The sequence below is a fragment of the Brachyhypopomus gauderio genome, chromosome 4, assembly GCF_052324685.1.
Source record: "Brachyhypopomus gauderio isolate BG-103 chromosome 4, BGAUD_0.2, whole genome shotgun sequence".
Classification (NCBI taxonomy): domain Eukaryota; kingdom Metazoa; phylum Chordata; class Actinopteri; order Gymnotiformes; family Hypopomidae; genus Brachyhypopomus; species Brachyhypopomus gauderio.
The window spans coordinates 26,883,995-26,901,834 of record NC_135214.1 but is presented as its reverse complement, the minus strand read 5'-3'; the positions used below and the strand labels follow the sequence as shown (position 1 = coordinate 26,901,834).

Below are 17,840 nucleotides of genomic sequence, written 5' to 3'. Positions count from 1 at the left end.
TACGTGCCTGTAAAGTTTTTTTACATCAGAGTGAAAGTCAGGAAATGTAATGAGGCATGCAGGCTAAAGGACTGAATCACTGACCCACTACCTAAGTCTTGTGTCTTGTGTCCCCCCGTGACAGAAAACTGGTCAGTCTAACGGGATAGGGTTACATGAGACCCATGTTTATATTTCAGGGGTGTATGAGAGTTGATAATAATAATAATAATGACCTTAGAAAGCCTTTTACCATTATAGTCAGAAACATAAACACAGAACACAACTCATACATAAACAGAAACACAAGCACTTTCAAATAACATCACATGAATGTCTGACCTTTCTCTCTCCAGTCAGTCCACCTAACATCCCTGATGATCCAGAGCTGCTGGCCCCAGCAGGCCCCACAATGGTTCAAGAACCTCGGCGGTTACCTGGGTGCAGAACCCCCCCACACCATGGCAGTTTCCATGCCTACGACTCCATCAGCATCCTAATGGCAGGGTCCGCCATGTATACGGACGGTGTTCACGCTGACCGTCCCACGACCGACGGCGACAGCGTTCAGACCGCCGGTCGTGCGTACGACACGGACAGCACGCAGACCGCACACCTCACCTGCGATACGGACAGCAACCGCACGTTCGACACCGCGTGCGACACCGACAGCACCCGAGCCCTCCACTCTGCCTACGACCCGGAGCGGCCGGCCCGAGCGGGCGAGACAGGTGCAGGTGGGGTGCATGACCCCGGCACCACTCACACAGAGGAGCTTTCTGAGGAACCTCCCCCCTACAGCCCTCCTGACCCCAAACTGGCCTACCTGATCTACCCACCCCCGCTGCCCCACTATGCCAACCAGCCGGTCATAGCCTGTCAGCCTGCAGCAGTCACCCCGGCCTTTTACCAGCCGCCATTCGTGCCCACCTCCACCTACCCTTCCTACGCCATAGTAAGAGTCCTCACTGCCCTGATTTCACCAGCAAAGACAATAGAGCCATTTCATGGCAGATGAAATTTCTTCAAATTGTACCTTACCATCATACATCTCCAGAATACACCCAAACACCCCAACACGTGCCATGTTAATGAGGCTTAAAGAACAGTCGGCCTTTAAGTAAGTTGCCTCAGTCCTGCAGTCTGATCTGTGTACAATTGTTTTTTTCAGTACATGAACGGCCCACCAATAGCGGAGGAGCCGCCGACATTACCCAAAGACTACTTAGTGGAGTCTCTCCTTGTCACGGTCTTCTGCTGTCTACTGAGCGGCTTGGTCGCGCTCATGTACTCCTTCGAAGTAAGTACGCTGGGCGTGCCGTGTCTCCGCTCGCGTGCCGTCTACCGCCCTCGCGTGCCGAACTGTTGCAAACCTGCGTCTCCTGTGGATTCTGTCCTTTCAGACCCGCGCGGCGCTGGCCCGGGGTGACATCCGAGAGGGCGAGAGGGCGTCCCAGAAGGCCCGGCTGCTGGTCATGTTCAGTCTCATGTTCGGTGTGGTCGTGTTCGTGGGCTGGATCGTATATGTGATCATAGCCCTCGGCATATAGTCAGCCTGGTCACGACAGGCATAATTCCCCATGTTGCAGTCGCGAATAAAAAGTGAATAATTAATATTATTTTTTTGCAGGAAGCAGGCAAAGAATACAGGCGTGAAAGGTCGGTGGCTGGACTGTAAAAACTAGCTGAGATATGTCAAGTATTGCTCTAATTGTTTGGAGTCAACTTTGCTATTTAGAAGCATGGATGATGAGGAGTCTGGTGTGATGTAATGAACCATCTCCATTTCTGTACATATTGAATTTTTTAGTAGTTTTGTAGTGCCGATTTCTACCTTAGAGGGGGGAATCCAACATTGTGTTCAACATTGCAGACAGTCTAGTGCCCTTGGATGATGACAGCTGGTGATTTCATAGGTTACAGCTGACAATTGTCTATTAATAGTCTTTATGCTAAATGTAACTATATGGTTGCTATAATTATTATAATATAGTTTGTGTTCAGATGTGCACCACTGTGTGTATGAACTGTAAATATTAATGTACATTAACCACGTCTCAGATCAATAGAGATTACTTTTATTACATTCCATAGTTTCTCTCCTACAGAGGGAGCAGGCAATACAGTGGAGAGTCAGGCAACAGGTTAAAAAGGGGAAAAAGAGGTAACTGCAGCAACACAGGGAGTCACTTAGCAACAAGGCAGGCAAGCACAAAGGCCCTCTCATTAACCCAACGCTACGTCCGTCTGAAATACTTCACACTCAGATTAGCCCGACACAGTAGCAGTTCTCACTGCATTTGTACCAGAATGGAAATGCAGACACCATGTTTTTATTAACAAATGAGCTTGACTATTAGTGAACCACAAGTAATGTTAAAGTCATTAAAATTCTCTGTATTTTCCAACTGTATTTTTTGTCTTAGCTAGTTTGCCCGTGAGTATCACTGAAGGCTATTAATTCAACTGTTAAATCAGTTGACATTACTTGCGGTTCATTAATTCAGATGTTCATGGTTCATTAATGTTGGCCAGTGAACCTTAACTTAGTGTTACTATACTTAGCTTATACTTCTATCTGATCTTTGGCCACAAAACAAACAATAATGACATCAATAAATATATAAAACAGCAATGAAAACTGAATGGTGATGTTGTTTTGAGTGATATTAAATTATAATCATTAAAATAAATCTATTTAATTCATGCTTTCAAAAAAAGAGGAAAAAAACTATTTTGACAATAAGGAACACCTTTACATTAGCTTAAAAAACATCAGACTTCTTGTACATCAGGGAGTGTCAACACAAATGAACAAACGTTCAAGAAGAACATTTATGATCATGGGACAGAAAAGGATCCACTGGTTCAGGTTAAATACACTGAGAATAGAGCAGTTTCATTAGTTCTCAAGTACAGAACCAATAGTTGAACAAAAACTCATCTGGGGTTCTTTAAATAACATTAACACAGAGAGAAAGGTCATGCAGAAAGCCAACATAAATAAAATGTAATGATACGTCACAGTCTCGTCAATCGAAATTCAAATTTTCACTTTCTAAATCAGGTCAACATGTTGTTAAATATGCATCAGCATACCCAACAACTCAAGCAGAGATCAGAAAACTAATTTACAAAGCTGCCTGCTACCGCTTCAGATCAAGTTAATAATAAACCAACTTTGACATATTATATAATTATTCTAACAAAGAGGGATAAAGCAAAAACAAATGGAATGTATCAATACAATTCAAGACAATCTCAATCATGACATCACAACGATCTCTTCTGAACACGACTTGTAAAGAGTCCTTAACATATGATTCATTTGATGATTGCATGGAAACAATTTGCATCACAGGACTTCTTTGCAACCTGGAAATATCCAATTTTGTATTTTGAACAAATATTTAATAAAATTTACAAAGATAAAGCAAAAACTTTCTGAAATTCTTCTAACTGCTTAGACACACATTAAGGATAGTTATGGATTATGAAGGATATTCAGAAGGGACTTTCTAGGGACCGTGTTCAACACTAGATCTGGAGCACAGCACACCCTACAGGCCAAGATATTCAAACTGCCCACACTGCACGCTGGTGCTCATTAGTAAATGTAATATCAGCAGATAAATGAGAGTTTTGAAATGAATAGCTGTCCAAGCATATTGAATATGCATTTGCTTCTCAACACAAGCGTTGCTTTTCCTTTCTTACGAAGTGCAAGTGTTAGCTTGTTTGTTGGTGCTTCAGCCAATTTGCCTTGCTTGCTACCATGAGCTAGTTTAGTGAGGCACGTGAGGTCGTCTCGGCTGTCTCCTTTTTGATTGAAATGATCTAACTTTTTACATCCCGCCTGTCTTCTACTAAAACCCATGATACTGATTTATTCAAACATTTCATTAGTAAAGTTTTAAACTTCTTCATACATTCCTTCTCTTGATTGATACCCATTTCCAGTTCTCCAATCATGTTTCCAGTCAATCTACACACAGCATAAGGTTTTCCCTCTTAGCCCCTCACACCCAACAGTGCCTGTGATGTCAAGATGCTAGGCTAATGTCCACTACCTCAACTGTATAAAACTCTAGGACTCCACATTCACTCTAAACTGAGACCGTTGTGAGGGGCGTCACAGCCTCAGAGGCTGTGCTAAACATTTCTCTGAACTGATTTCACAAGATTGGACAGTGTTGAATGTGTAAATACTGCTTTGACTGAGCCTCACGAGGTTTGTCTCATCCAGTGAGGTGCTGTTAGGAAAGTAAATAACAGAGGCAAAGGAGAGAAGCCCAGGGAGGTGTTCCCAGATGCTGACGGACCAAAGAGCACAAACAGGCAAGGCATTAGACATTATAACCAACCAATGTTAACTTATGTTTGAGTGGAAGACTGGCTAAAGCTGAGAGGACAGAAGACAGGGTGTGATAAGGTACAGATGGACTAATGGGTGATGAGTTACAGTCAGAGTGTGATAAGTTATAGGTGGACTAATAGGTAATGAGGTATAGTGAGGGTGTGAGAAGTTACAGCTGCACCAGCTATTTTTGGGTCCAGATGTCTGAAGTCAGGCACATATCTACATCTAAATGTCTGGAGATTTCAGATTCAAGCATTTGGCATGATGTAATTATGAGCTTTTGTTTTTGGCTTTAAGGGTATTTGGGTGGCAATATTGTAAGACACAATCCACGAGTGGAGATATGACAAGTTCATCAGCTTTATGTCTGCAAATGTTGGAAGGTTTTATAGATTCTGATGTATAGAACTGCTTGTGATCTTGTATCATGAGGATGGGATCAAAGACTATGCAGTTCTCAAGAACTTTTTTTAGTGCTGCTGAGACACAAACTAAGGCTGACATTAAAATAAATAAACTAAACTCTCGGATTACAAAAAAAGTTCTCTTAGTCAAAAGTATGAAACTGAGTCCATGTCTGAATCTGTTTAGAACTACTTATTTTTACATGTTAATGCATGTAATAGCACGTCACTCTATGCATTTATATAGCCTCTTTAGCTCAAGAGCTCCAGGTATGTTACAGGCACCTTCCCTTTCTGGTTTCCTCGCTCTCCAATCAGCCAATCAGAGTCCATTCCTGGCACTGTGTACACTGTAATAAGCTGGATGAACCAATCAAAGCACAGAAAAAAGAAATAGAAAAAGATTCATATGAGAATCTGTCCAATCAGTACAAATCCTCTATTAAATGTTTTCAGAAATACAATATACCATGATAACTAAGGTATCTTTTTTTTGCAGCATATGCTCAACCTTTTGGTTGGTTTTCTGAACAAATAATTATATGAAAGGTTCCTTCACCTCATCAGCCAGGAGGGAGAGCTCACTGGTATCAGCAGCATCATAGTCGTACAGGACCTTAGCTCTGCGTGTGCCACTAGGGGGTGGCTGCACCTCCTCGATCTGAAGGGCCTCCACCTCCGGACTCAAGGAGTTGATGGGCACAGCGGACGAGGGGTCAAACGAAGGACATCGGACAGACCTGGGATTCACCACAAATGAGTTAGGGTATCTTCTGAGAGAGCAGGATAGAGTAGGGCAGAGCAACAGAGAGAGAGAGAGAGAGAGAGAGTGTGTGAGTGAGTAAGACAGAGAATCCAAGCTCAATCAAGCATCCCAACACATTTACATAAGAAAAGACCAGATTCTCAGGCAAAGGAACGGTCTCAAGGCCTACTCACACATCTCCATTGGCACTGGAAGCACATGGGGAGGGAGGGGCAAAAAAGCCACATACAGTACATATTAAAACCTCTGTAACAGCGCCCTCTTGTGGCCAACACTACCAGTAGATCTCTAGTGTCCCTGGGTCTTTAGAAGAGGGACCAATCAGATCCTCACCTGCGCAGCTCTTTCTGAAGCTCCTGCATGAAGTGGTGACACTGACTGTAATATGTGGCCTGAGCTTCCACAAATTCATGCAGGCACCGCAAGTGGTTCACCTGAAAAACACAGGGGTGTTACTAGTGGTTCACCCGAGCAGATCACACAGATCACACATACTGCCGTTGTGGAGAGGTATGGGGAACACAGTCAGAGACACATGCTCTCTGAATAATAACACACCCCAAAAACAGTTCCAGTGTTGTGCTGGCCTTTTATGATTAGGACACCTTTATTGTCATTGTACAGTTGTATAATTGGCAATTGCGAGTGCCACTTCAGTTCAGTGCAAATCTAATAAAAAGTAAGAAAATAAGACATTTTAAATACAAGGAATATCGCACTTAATGACTGAACCAGTATGCCAAACAATTTTTTTTCCTGAAAAACAGGAATCTCTCGTTCATTTAACTTTTTTCAGCCCAAAGAGGCCGTTTTTAACAAAACCGAAGCTGGAAAAAGCACAACTGATTTGTGGCGGGAGATGGCTCAGGTTTCTGGAGTATGAAGAGTGCAATCAGGAGGACTAAACATACTGTGTGTGTGGAGTAAATGTGGCATGTGTCGAAATGCCCAATGTATGTGTGGAGTTTGTCCACGCATGTTCCACTTCAAGTAATCATATGTACTTAAAAGACTACCCTGGGATTTATGTGGCATGACAGCATGAATGCCTAAAGAATTCTATGACTTCTACAGCAAAGTCAGCATCCATGGATGGATCTAAATTTCCAGTTTCAGAGAAGTCAGTGACAAAAATCACAGAATTCTACTCCTGCTGTTGACAATTTTACAAGGTTTTACAACTTCATTCAGCCCCTTCCTGGTCTTCACTCATCAGATTTGTGTCCTGGATGAGGGCATAAGCATTTTGCATGTTAACATGACTCACGTGTGTGCTGCTAATTCCCTCCAACAATAGCCTTGTGACCTCAGCCTGTCGGTCAAATTCAGTCTGTGCCACCCGCAATTCTTGCTCTGCCTGCCAAACGAACACACGCACACACGCACGCGCACACACGCATGTTATAGGAAAGCAATGTTCAAAACTAACAATGAGACAAGTAAGGTTGAAAATGACAGGTGGTAATTATGCAGGACTGTATAATAATATCACAGAAAGGAAGTGAGGTCACACTTACTTTCTCCACCTCTTCGGTCCAGAGCTGAAGAGCAAACATACGAGAAGAAAAACATACAAAAAGTGATGTCAAAAATGATAAGCAGCCATTTAAACACAGATGTTTGTCAAAGGTTGCTCTCTTCAGTCACTGCTTCACATCGTATTAGGCAGTGCAACCATGGGCTGGAGCTGAGGTTATCAGAAACATTCAGACATTTCTACATAATAGAAAACAAACAAAATAAAGATAGCACTCTTTCTGAATACATTAATGTTAAAGTTAACATTCTACGAGAGCAAGACAATAACCATCACAGCCAAACCACACATGCACACAAACGCCACCGGTGGTGTATGCATGATAACAGACTGGCTGTGCATTCAGTTATGTTCTCATAGAGATGGAGATAAGGTCATAAGCTGATCTTTAGAAAATAACACAGTGGACAGTGTGGGCCCAAATCCACATAAACCAGCAGTCCGGCTCCTTCTCTTAAGCCCTGCCTGTAATGAGGAGTATTGTGGCAAGTCATAGAGCAGGAAGATTGTTACTCACAGCTGATGCACTGGCAGACAGCACATAATTACGAGGTCTAGTCTCTTGGAAGTCTGGCACAGCCTAGAACCAAAGAACAGCGCTTTATACGAACATCTAGACACACCAAGTAGGCAGCAAAGCAAACAGGTCAATTAAATGACACCAGATAACCTGGCTGATAATAGAAAATCACACCGAGATGTTCTGGGAAATGTCTTGCCAATGTCGTAATCTCACTTGTTGCAAACAAACGTGTTACCTGTTGATAATTAAGATTTCCTTTTCTAATTTCTTTTCTGATCTTTCAAGGATAAAATCGTAGGATATGTACTATTCTGTGAGTATATACAAAAAGGTCATGCATCAGTGATCCATGCCTTGAAAAGTTCAAAGATCAGAGCACTATTTCACTAAGAATGGACCAGTCCATCATTCTCCTGTGATGTCAGCAGCACCGAAGCATCCCAACTATAACAAACAGTTTTTTCACCTCTGATCTTTGAACTTTATTAAATAAATAAATAAATAAAAGGATGAACAATGCAAACATGCCACCTGCAGCATTGCTTACAAACACCGTCATTACAGTGCATTGTATACAGCCTACAAACTCAGACCCAGGTGCAAATACTATCATTACAGTGCAAAGCATACAGCCTGTAAACCCTCAGACCCAGGTGCAAACACTAGCATCGCTCATGTCCTCAGTCATATGCTTTACTGCGACTGTCCCTTGGACTGCTCTGCTGATTCAACTGACATAGTGTGCCTAATCACTAGGGAAGAAGAAGGGGAATAATTAGCTTTTGTTTGCCTTAGCAACCTTTTGCTAGCCACCTGTGTTAAGGCAATCCCTGCAGCTACAGCATAAACACAGCAGCGCAAGTTTTCGGTCAACGGTCTCGAGGTTGACAGCAGACAGGCCGCAGGCTCTACCGATACGGAGGCTATTGAAACTGAGACCAGTGCAACTCTCCAATGCTGTAACCAGGAATAAAGATCTACCTATGAAGATAGATGTTAGATGCATGGGAAAAAATTACTGATGCAAAAGGAAGGGGAGAAGGACGGGCAGGGGTGCATCAAGCTTCTCAGAAGTGGGTGTGTTCTGGGACGTGGCATATTTTAGCATCGTTTTAGTCTGACAAAAGTGGGAGGAGGGAGGTGGAATCGCGTTTCAGCAAAAGTGGGGCTGTTGACACACCCACACCACACCCCTCCCCCACCTCCGGTTTGCTATGTCCCCGAGGACAAGGCATTAAAGCAAATGAAAGGATGCCTATTCGAGAAGGATGGCACTCCAATACTCACTTCTCCCTCACACTGCAAAGTTTGAGACAAAGACAGAAGGATTAGTGCAGAATTTAACAGCACGAGTTCACGCTCAATACAGAGTTCACAGGGGTCACGGGTGAAGGTCCACAGGAGGAGGAGGAGGAGGAGAGTAGGAGCGTATGGGCCTAGGGAGAGAAGAGGAGTGCAGAGTGTGTGGGGCAGGCGGGGCAGCTTACTGTGGCCTTGGCCTCTGCCGCCTTGGCCTTCTTTAGCCGAGCTTTACAGGCATCCAGATCCAACCGCAGGTTTTCAAGAAGTCTCCTTTCTTTCTGCAGGGAGGCAAAGATGAAAGAGATTAGGTCACAGCACAAGCATCTGAGGCCACCTTAGGTTCTTACATAAATGAGGACTGAAGTTAGTAGGAAGGAAGGTAAAGTCACATCGCCGTGCAGAAGGGGACAGTTTAACGGGACAGAATCCCCTACACGGCTCATCAAGTCTTCAACGACACAAAAGCTCCAGGCTCACCGTTATGGTCCTCCAATCCCCTTCCAGAAAGTTCCGTAGGGGAGTGAGGAAGCTAATGGCAGAGGTCTGCAGGAACTCTCGCTCCGCTCCTCCTAGCCTCCTCTGGCAGTCCCCCACTTGAATCAAGGTACTTCCTACAGAGCCAAAGACCATTCAAGCAGGTTTATTTTATCAGCTATTATTTTCCCTCAGGACTAACTGAAGTTGTGTATGACGACTATGGACATAGCTCCTCTTCTAAACACTATTTTTATATCTGCCTTCATAACTGCATCCATAAATATGAGTGAGTCCAAGTTCCTAGATTTCAGTTCCAATTTTTGAAGCATAAACAATTAAAATGAAAGCACCCAGTGGTCATACATAAAACAACATGGCAAAAAGTGTACATTATTCATGTAAAAAGAACCTAGAGAATTTCTGAAATATAAAAAATGCATTTTGGTTAAGCATTAAGAAATAAAAAAATATTTTTATTATGCAAAAAATGATGCAGTTATTCTACCAGTATTACACAAACCTTAAATAAGCCCAGTGAGTAATGGTGCGTGCAAAACAGCACATATGTTTAACTTATAAGACCTTAGTTAAGCTTGGTGATGTGTTTATTTTCTACATTTCAGAAAGTGAACAGTCAAAGTGGATGCTTTGTGGACCCCTATCTTTGAGATGCCTATAATGGTTGGGTGATCTCTACGTAACGAGCACGACTATATCTACAGGTAAATGTGTTGTCGATTTGGTGCATGTCAGTTTGTTTTGGGGTTTTTTTTTTTTGTTTGCCTGTGTGGGATGACGTACGTCGATATGAACTCCTGTGAGCAATCAGCTGCAGGTTTCTTAAACAAGTCCAGCAGTTGCTCTGAACTTGCTGCGCAAGGCGAGAAACGGCTTGATGACGACAAAACTTAATCCGTATTGGCTAGAAAACCCGCTGACATGTAGATTCAAACAGAAGTTAAAATAGGTTGCAGGCTATTAAAATACTTGTGTGGATATTATGCTTACATGCAAAATTTAATTTTATACTCTTCAAAAAAACATATTTGCCAGCTCACGTGGGTTGCGGCAGGTAAAACTATCCGACGCCTGCTAATCTCCTCCCTCAACTGCAGCCGGTTTCACTGACCACCAAGACTTTGACTCCATCTGAAATGCCATCCTCTCTCCTATACAGTACGCCAAAGCAGTACGCAATAAAGGGTAGTATGTCCGAAAACATAGTATGCATTAAACAGTAAGCGAAAAGTACCCGGATGTCTTACTGAATCAAGAGCCATTTTAAAGTATGCTATTGCAGCACACTGTCCTATCCCATGATCGTGTGAGGTCATATGAGATAGGTAAAATGGTGGAGGTAGTATGTCCGAGGTTGTATGCATACTGCCCAGTCGCTTACTGCAAGAACGCACTGCTTTAACATTTGAGCAGAATGTACTGCTTGAAAATCTAGTGCATAGTGCCATTTCGGACTGAGCCTTTATCTCCAACAAGCCTATGGTGCCCATGACCGATGACGTTGCATTGGGCGTTATGTTTGTGGTTTACAAATACCTTCATACTCACTTTTTAATGGTTTTGTTGTTGTTGTTGTTGTTGTTGTTAAAAACACACTTTGTAACAGGTGCGCTATTAGATTAAAATGCTGTGTTTCGTCTGTTTAATTACATTTTATTATATATATATATATATATATATATATATATATATATATATATATATATTATTTTTTATGTATACTTAAGCAGAACAATCAATCAATCAAACAAACCCTAGTATCCAACAGTTTCAACCAGACACCTGGTCACCTCATTGTTTGTAAAGTCTGTCATGTGTAGGAGCATCAGAACCACAGAGGAGGATAGCCACAAACATGACCACTAGCAACTACAAAAACTAAAGTTCCATCACCAGACTACCTTAGCCAAAGATATGGCTAAAACAGATTAGATTCACGTATCATGCTGGAGTTTCACAAGTTAATCCAGTTTACAGATGGACATCTTGAGGTTTTCTACACTCTGAAGAGCTATCAGTGAAGCCCAGCCAAGCATGACCTACAGTTCCACTGACACTAGAGACTGAAATAAAAGCATCCACTCAGCCACACGTCATTAATGAGCCATTTACTAATGCTAAGAGCACTTCAGCTTGGAAGAGTAGACACACTAATTGAACTCCATGGACATCTTAAACGTGCTAATAGTCACGCGTAAGTGCAGCATGTACATTTTTGCACCAATCTGTGCTTCCATGATAACATACTAGTATTCATGTCAGAATAATTTTATCATTAACCAAATGCATCTGCTGTTAGAAGAAAATATCCCTACTGTAGCAGGACCAGGATACAGTTTGACATACACCTCTGTGCAATTCTATTATCTACCATCAGGCAGATAAATGTCACAGATCAACACAGCTCATACCAAGCAATAAAGGCACTGATTACCTGGAAGGAGAATTGCTCGTCTGTGTCTATCCAGTGCTGGTGTTGGGCTGGCTGGAGGCATGTTGGCCAGTGCAAAGCTGCAGAATTAAATGGCATGTGACCTCTGAATAATGCACTATTGATCCATGAGGCAGTGGTGAGAAAGAGCCAGCGACATACGTTACTGGTCTGGCTGTACGCTGACGACATGCAAGCAGGGACAATGCAGCACAGAGACAGAAATCAAATGGATTACGTTCCACAGACTCCCACACCCCCCACCTCTCTCTCCACGTGGTAGCACTGGATTTTAACATTGTGCTCAGCTGAACACGAGACATGCACTCCTGTCATATAATACATGTCCCAAAGCTGCTTTACTTCTGGTCGAATAAGTTCTGCGCCACACTGGATCCACAGTGCCCTTCAATCACAATGGAAAAACCAAGCTGAAGCCTTCTCTATGCAAACAAGTGCCATTGATTGCCTTTGTTCAAACGCCTTTTTCCATTATGTCATCTGCATGTACAATCACAATGTACAAAGTGGAACACTTTCTACAAGCAGAGTGACTCAATTCTGCACCAATATATTATAAAGAAAAACAAACAAACATTCTTCAATTGATCCCATTTCCTCATCTATTTTTCAGAAGTAAAATACAAGGTCAACCCTATAATGCAAATGCTACATTCTTTAAAAAAAACTAGTGGTGGGCCTTTAACCGTGTTAATGGCGTTAACGGCCCACCACTCAATCACACACACACACAAAAACAGTTTGCAAACTGTTAACGGCGTTAACGGCCCCACTAATAAAAACTCATTACAACATGTAGAGTAACTGAAAACTCATTTACTGAAGTGAAAGCTAAAATCCATCACATGATTAAAAGCACTATGAAATGATAAATCAATGATAAAGCAACTAACAACAGTGCATTCTGTATATCAGAACATGTGACTAAGCACTTAGAAAGGCAGCAGAATGCCTTGCATCCGTTTGTCAACTTTTATTTCGACAGAATAGATCACAAGATCCTGCTAGAACGGTTAGAAAACTGGGTTGGAATCTCTGGTACAGCCCTTTCATGGTTTAATTCTTATTTAACTAATCGTCATCAGTTTGTACAGCTCAATAATATTCCCTCCAAGTGCACAAAAGTGAAATATGGAGTCCCACAAGGCTCCATCTTAGGACCAATATTATTTACATTATACATGCTACCATTGGGCATAGTTATAAACAAACAACTTTGTGTCAACTTTCACTGCTATGCAGATGACACCCAATTTTACATATCAGCAAAACCTGATGACAAATCCAGATTAGGAAAAATTGAGGCCTGCGTAAGAGATGTTAAAATGCTGGATGTCGCTAAACTTTTTCCAAGTTAATGGTGAGAAAACAGAGGTTTTCCTTCTGGACCCAAATGCCACAAGACAGTAAATACCAGATCTAATGATAAATTTTGCAGACTACCACATTACACCTGGCTCAGTAGCCAAAAATCATACTCGGTTCTGTCCTATCATTTGATAAATACATAGATGATACTACTAGGACAGCCTTTCTATATCTCTGCAACATTGCCAAGCTAAGAAATGCGTTATCCCAGCACGATGCAGAAAAATTAGTATACACCTTAGCTCCAGATTAGACTACTGTAACTCATTACTGTCAGGATGCCTAAACATGAATCTAAATAAACTTCAAGTAGTCCGAAATGCCACAGCCAGAGCCAGTAGAAAATTCAATCATATCAGGCCAGCCTCATCAGCCCTGCAGTGGCTCCCAGTTCAATTCCGTATTGATTTTAAAATTCTTCCGACTTATAAAGCACTGCATGGGCTTGCTCCTGATTACCTCCAGGAACTTATCTCCTATTATGAACCCGCACGTCCACTAAGATCACAGGATGCCGGTCAACAATTAATAAGGTAACAGAAGGGGGAAAAGCCTTTTTTTATAAGCCCTCCCCAACTAAGGAATAACCTTCCAGAATGTGTCCAGGACTCTGACAGACTCAATCTTTAAGTCTAAGTTGAAAACTTGCTTATTTAGGTTAGCATTTGGTAAATAATGAGCCCCCTTAGATAAAGGTTACAGATCCAGGGGTTCATGGGTTTTATGGGAAACTGGGGTGCTGGTGCTGTTATCTTGTCACTCCATGTAATCACTGAAGTTTGTTGACAGTGTAGAGGATGGATGTCAAAGTCTCAGGATGCCTCCAAGTCTGTTACGTTCTGTGGTTCTGCCATTTTAGCTAGGCTGTAATAATTTAATCCTGGAGTGGCTGCCACACTCCAGAGAAGTTTACATTTCCTCTGTCCCGCAAATAATCCTATAGAGAGCTAATTTTCCTTCTTTTCTTTTTCCAAACAGCTGCCCTCCTACCCAAAAAATACCCCAAATTCTCCCCTGCTATTGCTGGGAGATCTCCACGGCCCTGGACTACTATTACTGACCATTAAGAAGTTTAGGACTGAATAAGAATTACATAGAGAACACACACACACACACACATATATATAATACACACAAAGAATTATTTATCATTCCCATCTTTTTTTTGTTCAATGTATTTATGTTTTGTTGACCGGCATCGGCCAGAGGAGGATGGGTTTTCCCCCCGGAGTCTTGTTTCCTCTCAAGTTTTATTCCTCATGCTCTTAGGGAGTTTTTCCTTGCCACTGTCACCCTTGGTTTGCTCACTGGGGCTTGGACTCTGACACTTGTAAAGCTGCTTTTGTAAAAAGCGCTATATATTTTTTTATTTTGATTCTTACCATAGGGAGTCCCTGAGCCAAATTCCTTGGCTGCTTCAAGCATATATTGCCCCAGTATTTCTCCATTGGTGGCTCGATATGGAACTTTCCGATCAAGTTTCTCATAAAGGAATTCCTCAATCCTGGCACCTAGCAAAGAAACATTAGGTTAAAAGACACAGAAACTAAAATCTGTCACAATCGTACCATCCTTTATAAATTGTGAAAATGCAAACGTCTCTGAAGACGCAAACATCTCAAAACAAAAAGGTCCAAGATACACTGAAAAGCATATGTCCTCCTAAATACTTCAATGGCACATATATAATATCCTAAAAACAAAAACAGTGTGTGTGTGTGTGTGTGTATATATATATATATATATATATATATATATATATAAACACATGTATATTATAAAACTGCATAATCATTTTCACAATTAATACAGCATTTTGGGAATCATTACAAAGGGTTCGATTGCAGATTTAACTATCTGCTTGAGATTATTGACAGTGCAGGAACAATATGATCTGTTCTTCCAATCAAAAATTAATTAGCGTCAGAAGATACTACCTAGTCAACATAATATTTCATATCCATTTGCATTGTCTTTATGTCAAGTCAAACAACACATATTTTGATCTGAAACCATATATAACTAAAAACACCCCCCCCCCACCCTGATGCTCAGCACTCCTGTTTGCTAACCACAACCCTTAATTCAATAACAACACTGGATCCCCCTCCCCCACAAATCAAGAGCACAGAAAAGGAAAAGTGTTCTCTGTGGCAAATCACTGAATAAATTAGTTATTCCACTACAAGTACAAAAAGGCTATACCAGACAGCTAAATAAAATTGTAACATCCAGATACAGAAGTTCCATTTTAGATCAGGCAATGAGAGTCTGAGTGATGATGTCATGCTAAGACATATCATACAAACGAACATACATACAGGGCCTGATTCACTACAGCTTTAGCACGTGCACAAACAAAGGCATTTAATAACAAGAGTCAGGATCAGCCTAATTGGATCCAGAATGGAAGGGAATGCTTGTGGTTTTGAGAATCATACACTTTGCACACGTGCCACTGGCAGCACCAGTAAATCTGGCCCAGAGGTGGTCCAATGTATCCCAAGGGTGTGAACGTGAACCTGAAGATCGTAAAGTGTGGCGCTATGGGTTATGGCACACTTATTTATGATGGAAACCCAATCGGGAACTTCACAAAATGGAGAGTTACAGGTTCAAAATGGCTGAGCTTTCACTTATTTTGTTTTAATTACAAATATGTCTTCCTTAGAACGGCGTAGATGGAAAGACTGCAGATAGTTTTTGTTGGGGCACTGGTAAAAATGTGGCATACTTACCAGTGTGATCAACTGTAGCATGAGAGAGTCAGAAAGGAACAGGTTAGAGGTCCCTGCCCCTCTCACACTTGCCGTTAGAGACACCATATACGCTCAGATTCAAGGTAACAGTAACTGTGTACCAAAAATAATAAAGTGACAGGGCAGCCATCCAGACTGAAATGTGTTGTTAAAACTGGGTAGCTTGACTGCAGTATCAGCAGGGCCCTTTTGAAGCGTTTCAGACTAAGAGCTAGTCCATTAACACCACTCAAGGTCGCCCCTTGTGGCAACACACAGAAATGCTCTTTGGAAGCAAAATGCGAACTCTGGAAAGACAGAGAAGGTTGAAGCTGGGAGCTGAAGTTGGCACTGGGCCCTGATCAACAATTTGCCCACACTGAACAACTGGAAGAGGTGGTGAAGATGCTAAAGGAGGTAGCTGCTTACTTGGGTTTGGCTGCAGCAAAACTTCTGTCTGCCTGTAGATTTTTTCAGTCCAGTTCTTAGTGCAATCTGCTCTTGCAAGCAAGCTCTCAAAGTGAGCATCCAGCTCGGTCTTCTCTGCCTGGCCTAGTTTCTCCTCTGTAAACTAGAGGTTGAATACACACGCAATTACATAGGCTACTGTGCGAACCCATTTATAGGAATATACACACATTTTCACTATAATCACGATCAACGACGTAAGAATACCAACTCCCAAGCGAGGCTAAATAAACACAGTTCTTGGCTCATAACATAAGTTGCATTATAATGATACGACGACGACTTGGTGTGTCGTCGTGAAGTCGCTGTCGTGATGCAACACGAGTTACAGATGGAAGCCCTGACATCCTCTCCGCTCTCGTGTTATTTACACATCTTCACAACAGCAGCTTGATAGGTTGCGTCGCAAGCACTAACCAATATATTAAATCACACTCTGACACGTAGCTAATGTTTTTGTTAGAACGAGAATACGGAAAGACAAAACAATACCGTTTCACTTCGCAAGTAAATTTGCTAAAGGGAAGTCATTTCCATTGTGATACGACATAAATATACGACAAAAACCCTGTTATAGTGACATCGTGGCAATATAGCTGCATGCAACTGCTGCATTCAATTTCCAAGCCCACGGGGCGCTAGCTTTTGCTGAATGATGTGATACAGTGCAGACAAAAGATTGAGAAGGCGACCCTACCTGCACCGCTCGAGAGAAAAACACACCGGCATCAGAAGCTAGTTTCTTTACACTAAAATCCATTGTGCCAGTGAATGAACATAAAAACTCCCCGCGGCATTTGAAGCTCCGCAGAGGCCAGCCTTAACTACCGAGCACAAACCTAAGCTGGAGCTCGCAGCAGGCTGTGTGGGAGAGTGAACCCAACGGTGTCGTCGGCGCTCTCGTAAATCGCCCACCCTTCCTTAAAGGGGAATGTCACAATATTGTGAGGTCTACGCAATAAAATCATGAGATGATGCTTACGCATGAACACTGTGAAAGTTGGATTGAACATAAAAAGGTTCAGAGAGATTGTAGTGGATGATCACATTATGTGACTGAAAGTTTTTTTTTTCAAACACTGGCTATAAAATGCAACATTTAGTTACATAAATTGTTAATGTACAATTATAACAATGGAGAATTAGTCCTTTATAGTTGACCATGTCTTTCCTCATGAACCTCTGTTCCTGTGACCCTTCAACTCATAGTAGTGCCAGATTAGAAATCATGTTTGCCCTTTGTTCAAGATGCCTTATAGTTCAGCTAGTCCTCAGACTAGATTACAAAGAATCTGCAATACTGTTCAAATGAAACCCAGGAAGGTTGCACAAAATCCCCAGTGAATGACTCAGCTGTCTGACATTTATCTGGTTTCCTTGCAATCAAACAGCATTAAAAACTCTGTGCTGCTACAAGATAGACTTTCATAAAAAGCATTTTTGGGATA

The 17,840-nt window shown here is 42.0% G+C and overlaps 2 protein-coding genes across 6 annotated transcripts; one reads left to right on the top strand and one right to left on the bottom strand.

Annotated features, from left to right (window-relative positions):
* The first annotated feature begins 391 nt into the window (after nucleotides 1-391).
* Nucleotides 392-2,682, top strand: prrt1b (proline rich transmembrane protein 1B). Its single transcript, XM_077001276.1, has 3 exons — nucleotides 392-934; nucleotides 1,151-1,279; nucleotides 1,383-2,682. The coding sequence occupies exons 1-3, from the start codon at nucleotides 392-394 to the stop codon at nucleotides 1,527-1,529; spliced, it is 819 nt and encodes a 272-aa protein (XP_076857391.1). The 3' UTR covers nucleotides 1,530-2,682.
* On the bottom strand, nucleotides 2,037-17,294 carry sh3glb2a (SH3-domain GRB2-like endophilin B2a). Of its 5 annotated transcripts, none has more exons than XM_077003434.1 (12): nucleotides 17,090-17,294; nucleotides 16,354-16,495; nucleotides 14,569-14,697; nucleotides 9,349-9,482; nucleotides 9,057-9,149; nucleotides 7,564-7,626; nucleotides 7,027-7,050; nucleotides 6,777-6,866; nucleotides 5,843-5,943; nucleotides 5,683-5,697; nucleotides 5,303-5,516; nucleotides 2,037-5,103 (listed from the first exon to the last, which is right to left on the bottom strand). In XM_077003434.1, the coding sequence occupies exons 1-12, from the start codon at nucleotides 17,150-17,152 to the stop codon at nucleotides 4,996-4,998; spliced, it is 1,176 nt and encodes a 391-aa protein (XP_076859549.1). In that variant the 5' UTR covers nucleotides 17,153-17,294; the 3' UTR covers nucleotides 2,037-4,995. The 5 variants fall into 5 exon arrangements, with proteins under 5 accessions (XP_076859549.1, XP_076859550.1, XP_076859553.1 ...); XM_077003435.1 differs by having other exon boundaries at nucleotides 5,303-5,513; XM_077003438.1 differs by having other exon boundaries at nucleotides 5,303-5,483.
* Between the last annotated feature and the right edge of the window lie 546 nt (nucleotides 17,295-17,840).

What these genes read in the sequence shown, in the direction of transcription:
- prrt1b (XM_077001276.1), top strand. Translation starts at nt 392, where the DNA reads ATGGTTCAAGAACCTCGGCGGTTACCTGGGTGCAGAACCCCCCCACAC. An exon ending in CCTACCCTTCCTACGCCATA is followed by an intron (nt 935 to 1,150) that starts GTAAGAGTCCTC and finishes TGTTTTTTTCAG; the next exon opens with TACATGAACGGCCCACCAAT. An exon ending in CGCTCATGTACTCCTTCGAA is followed by an intron (nt 1,280 to 1,382) that starts GTAAGTACGCTG and finishes CTGTCCTTTCAG; the next exon opens with ACCCGCGCGGCGCTGGCCCG.
- sh3glb2a (XM_077003434.1), bottom strand. Translation starts at nt 17,152, where the DNA reads ATGGATTTTAGTGTAAAGAAACTAGCTTCTGATGCCGGTGTGTTTTTC. An exon ending in TTTTCTCTCGAGCGGTGCAG is followed by an intron (nt 16,496 to 17,089) that starts GTAGGGTCGCCT and finishes TTCAACCTCTAG; the next exon opens with TTTACAGAGGAGAAACTAGG. An exon ending in GGGATTGGAGGACCATAACG is followed by an intron (nt 9,150 to 9,348) that starts GTGAGCCTGGAG and finishes GCCTCCCTGCAG; the next exon opens with AAAGAAAGGAGACTTCTTGA.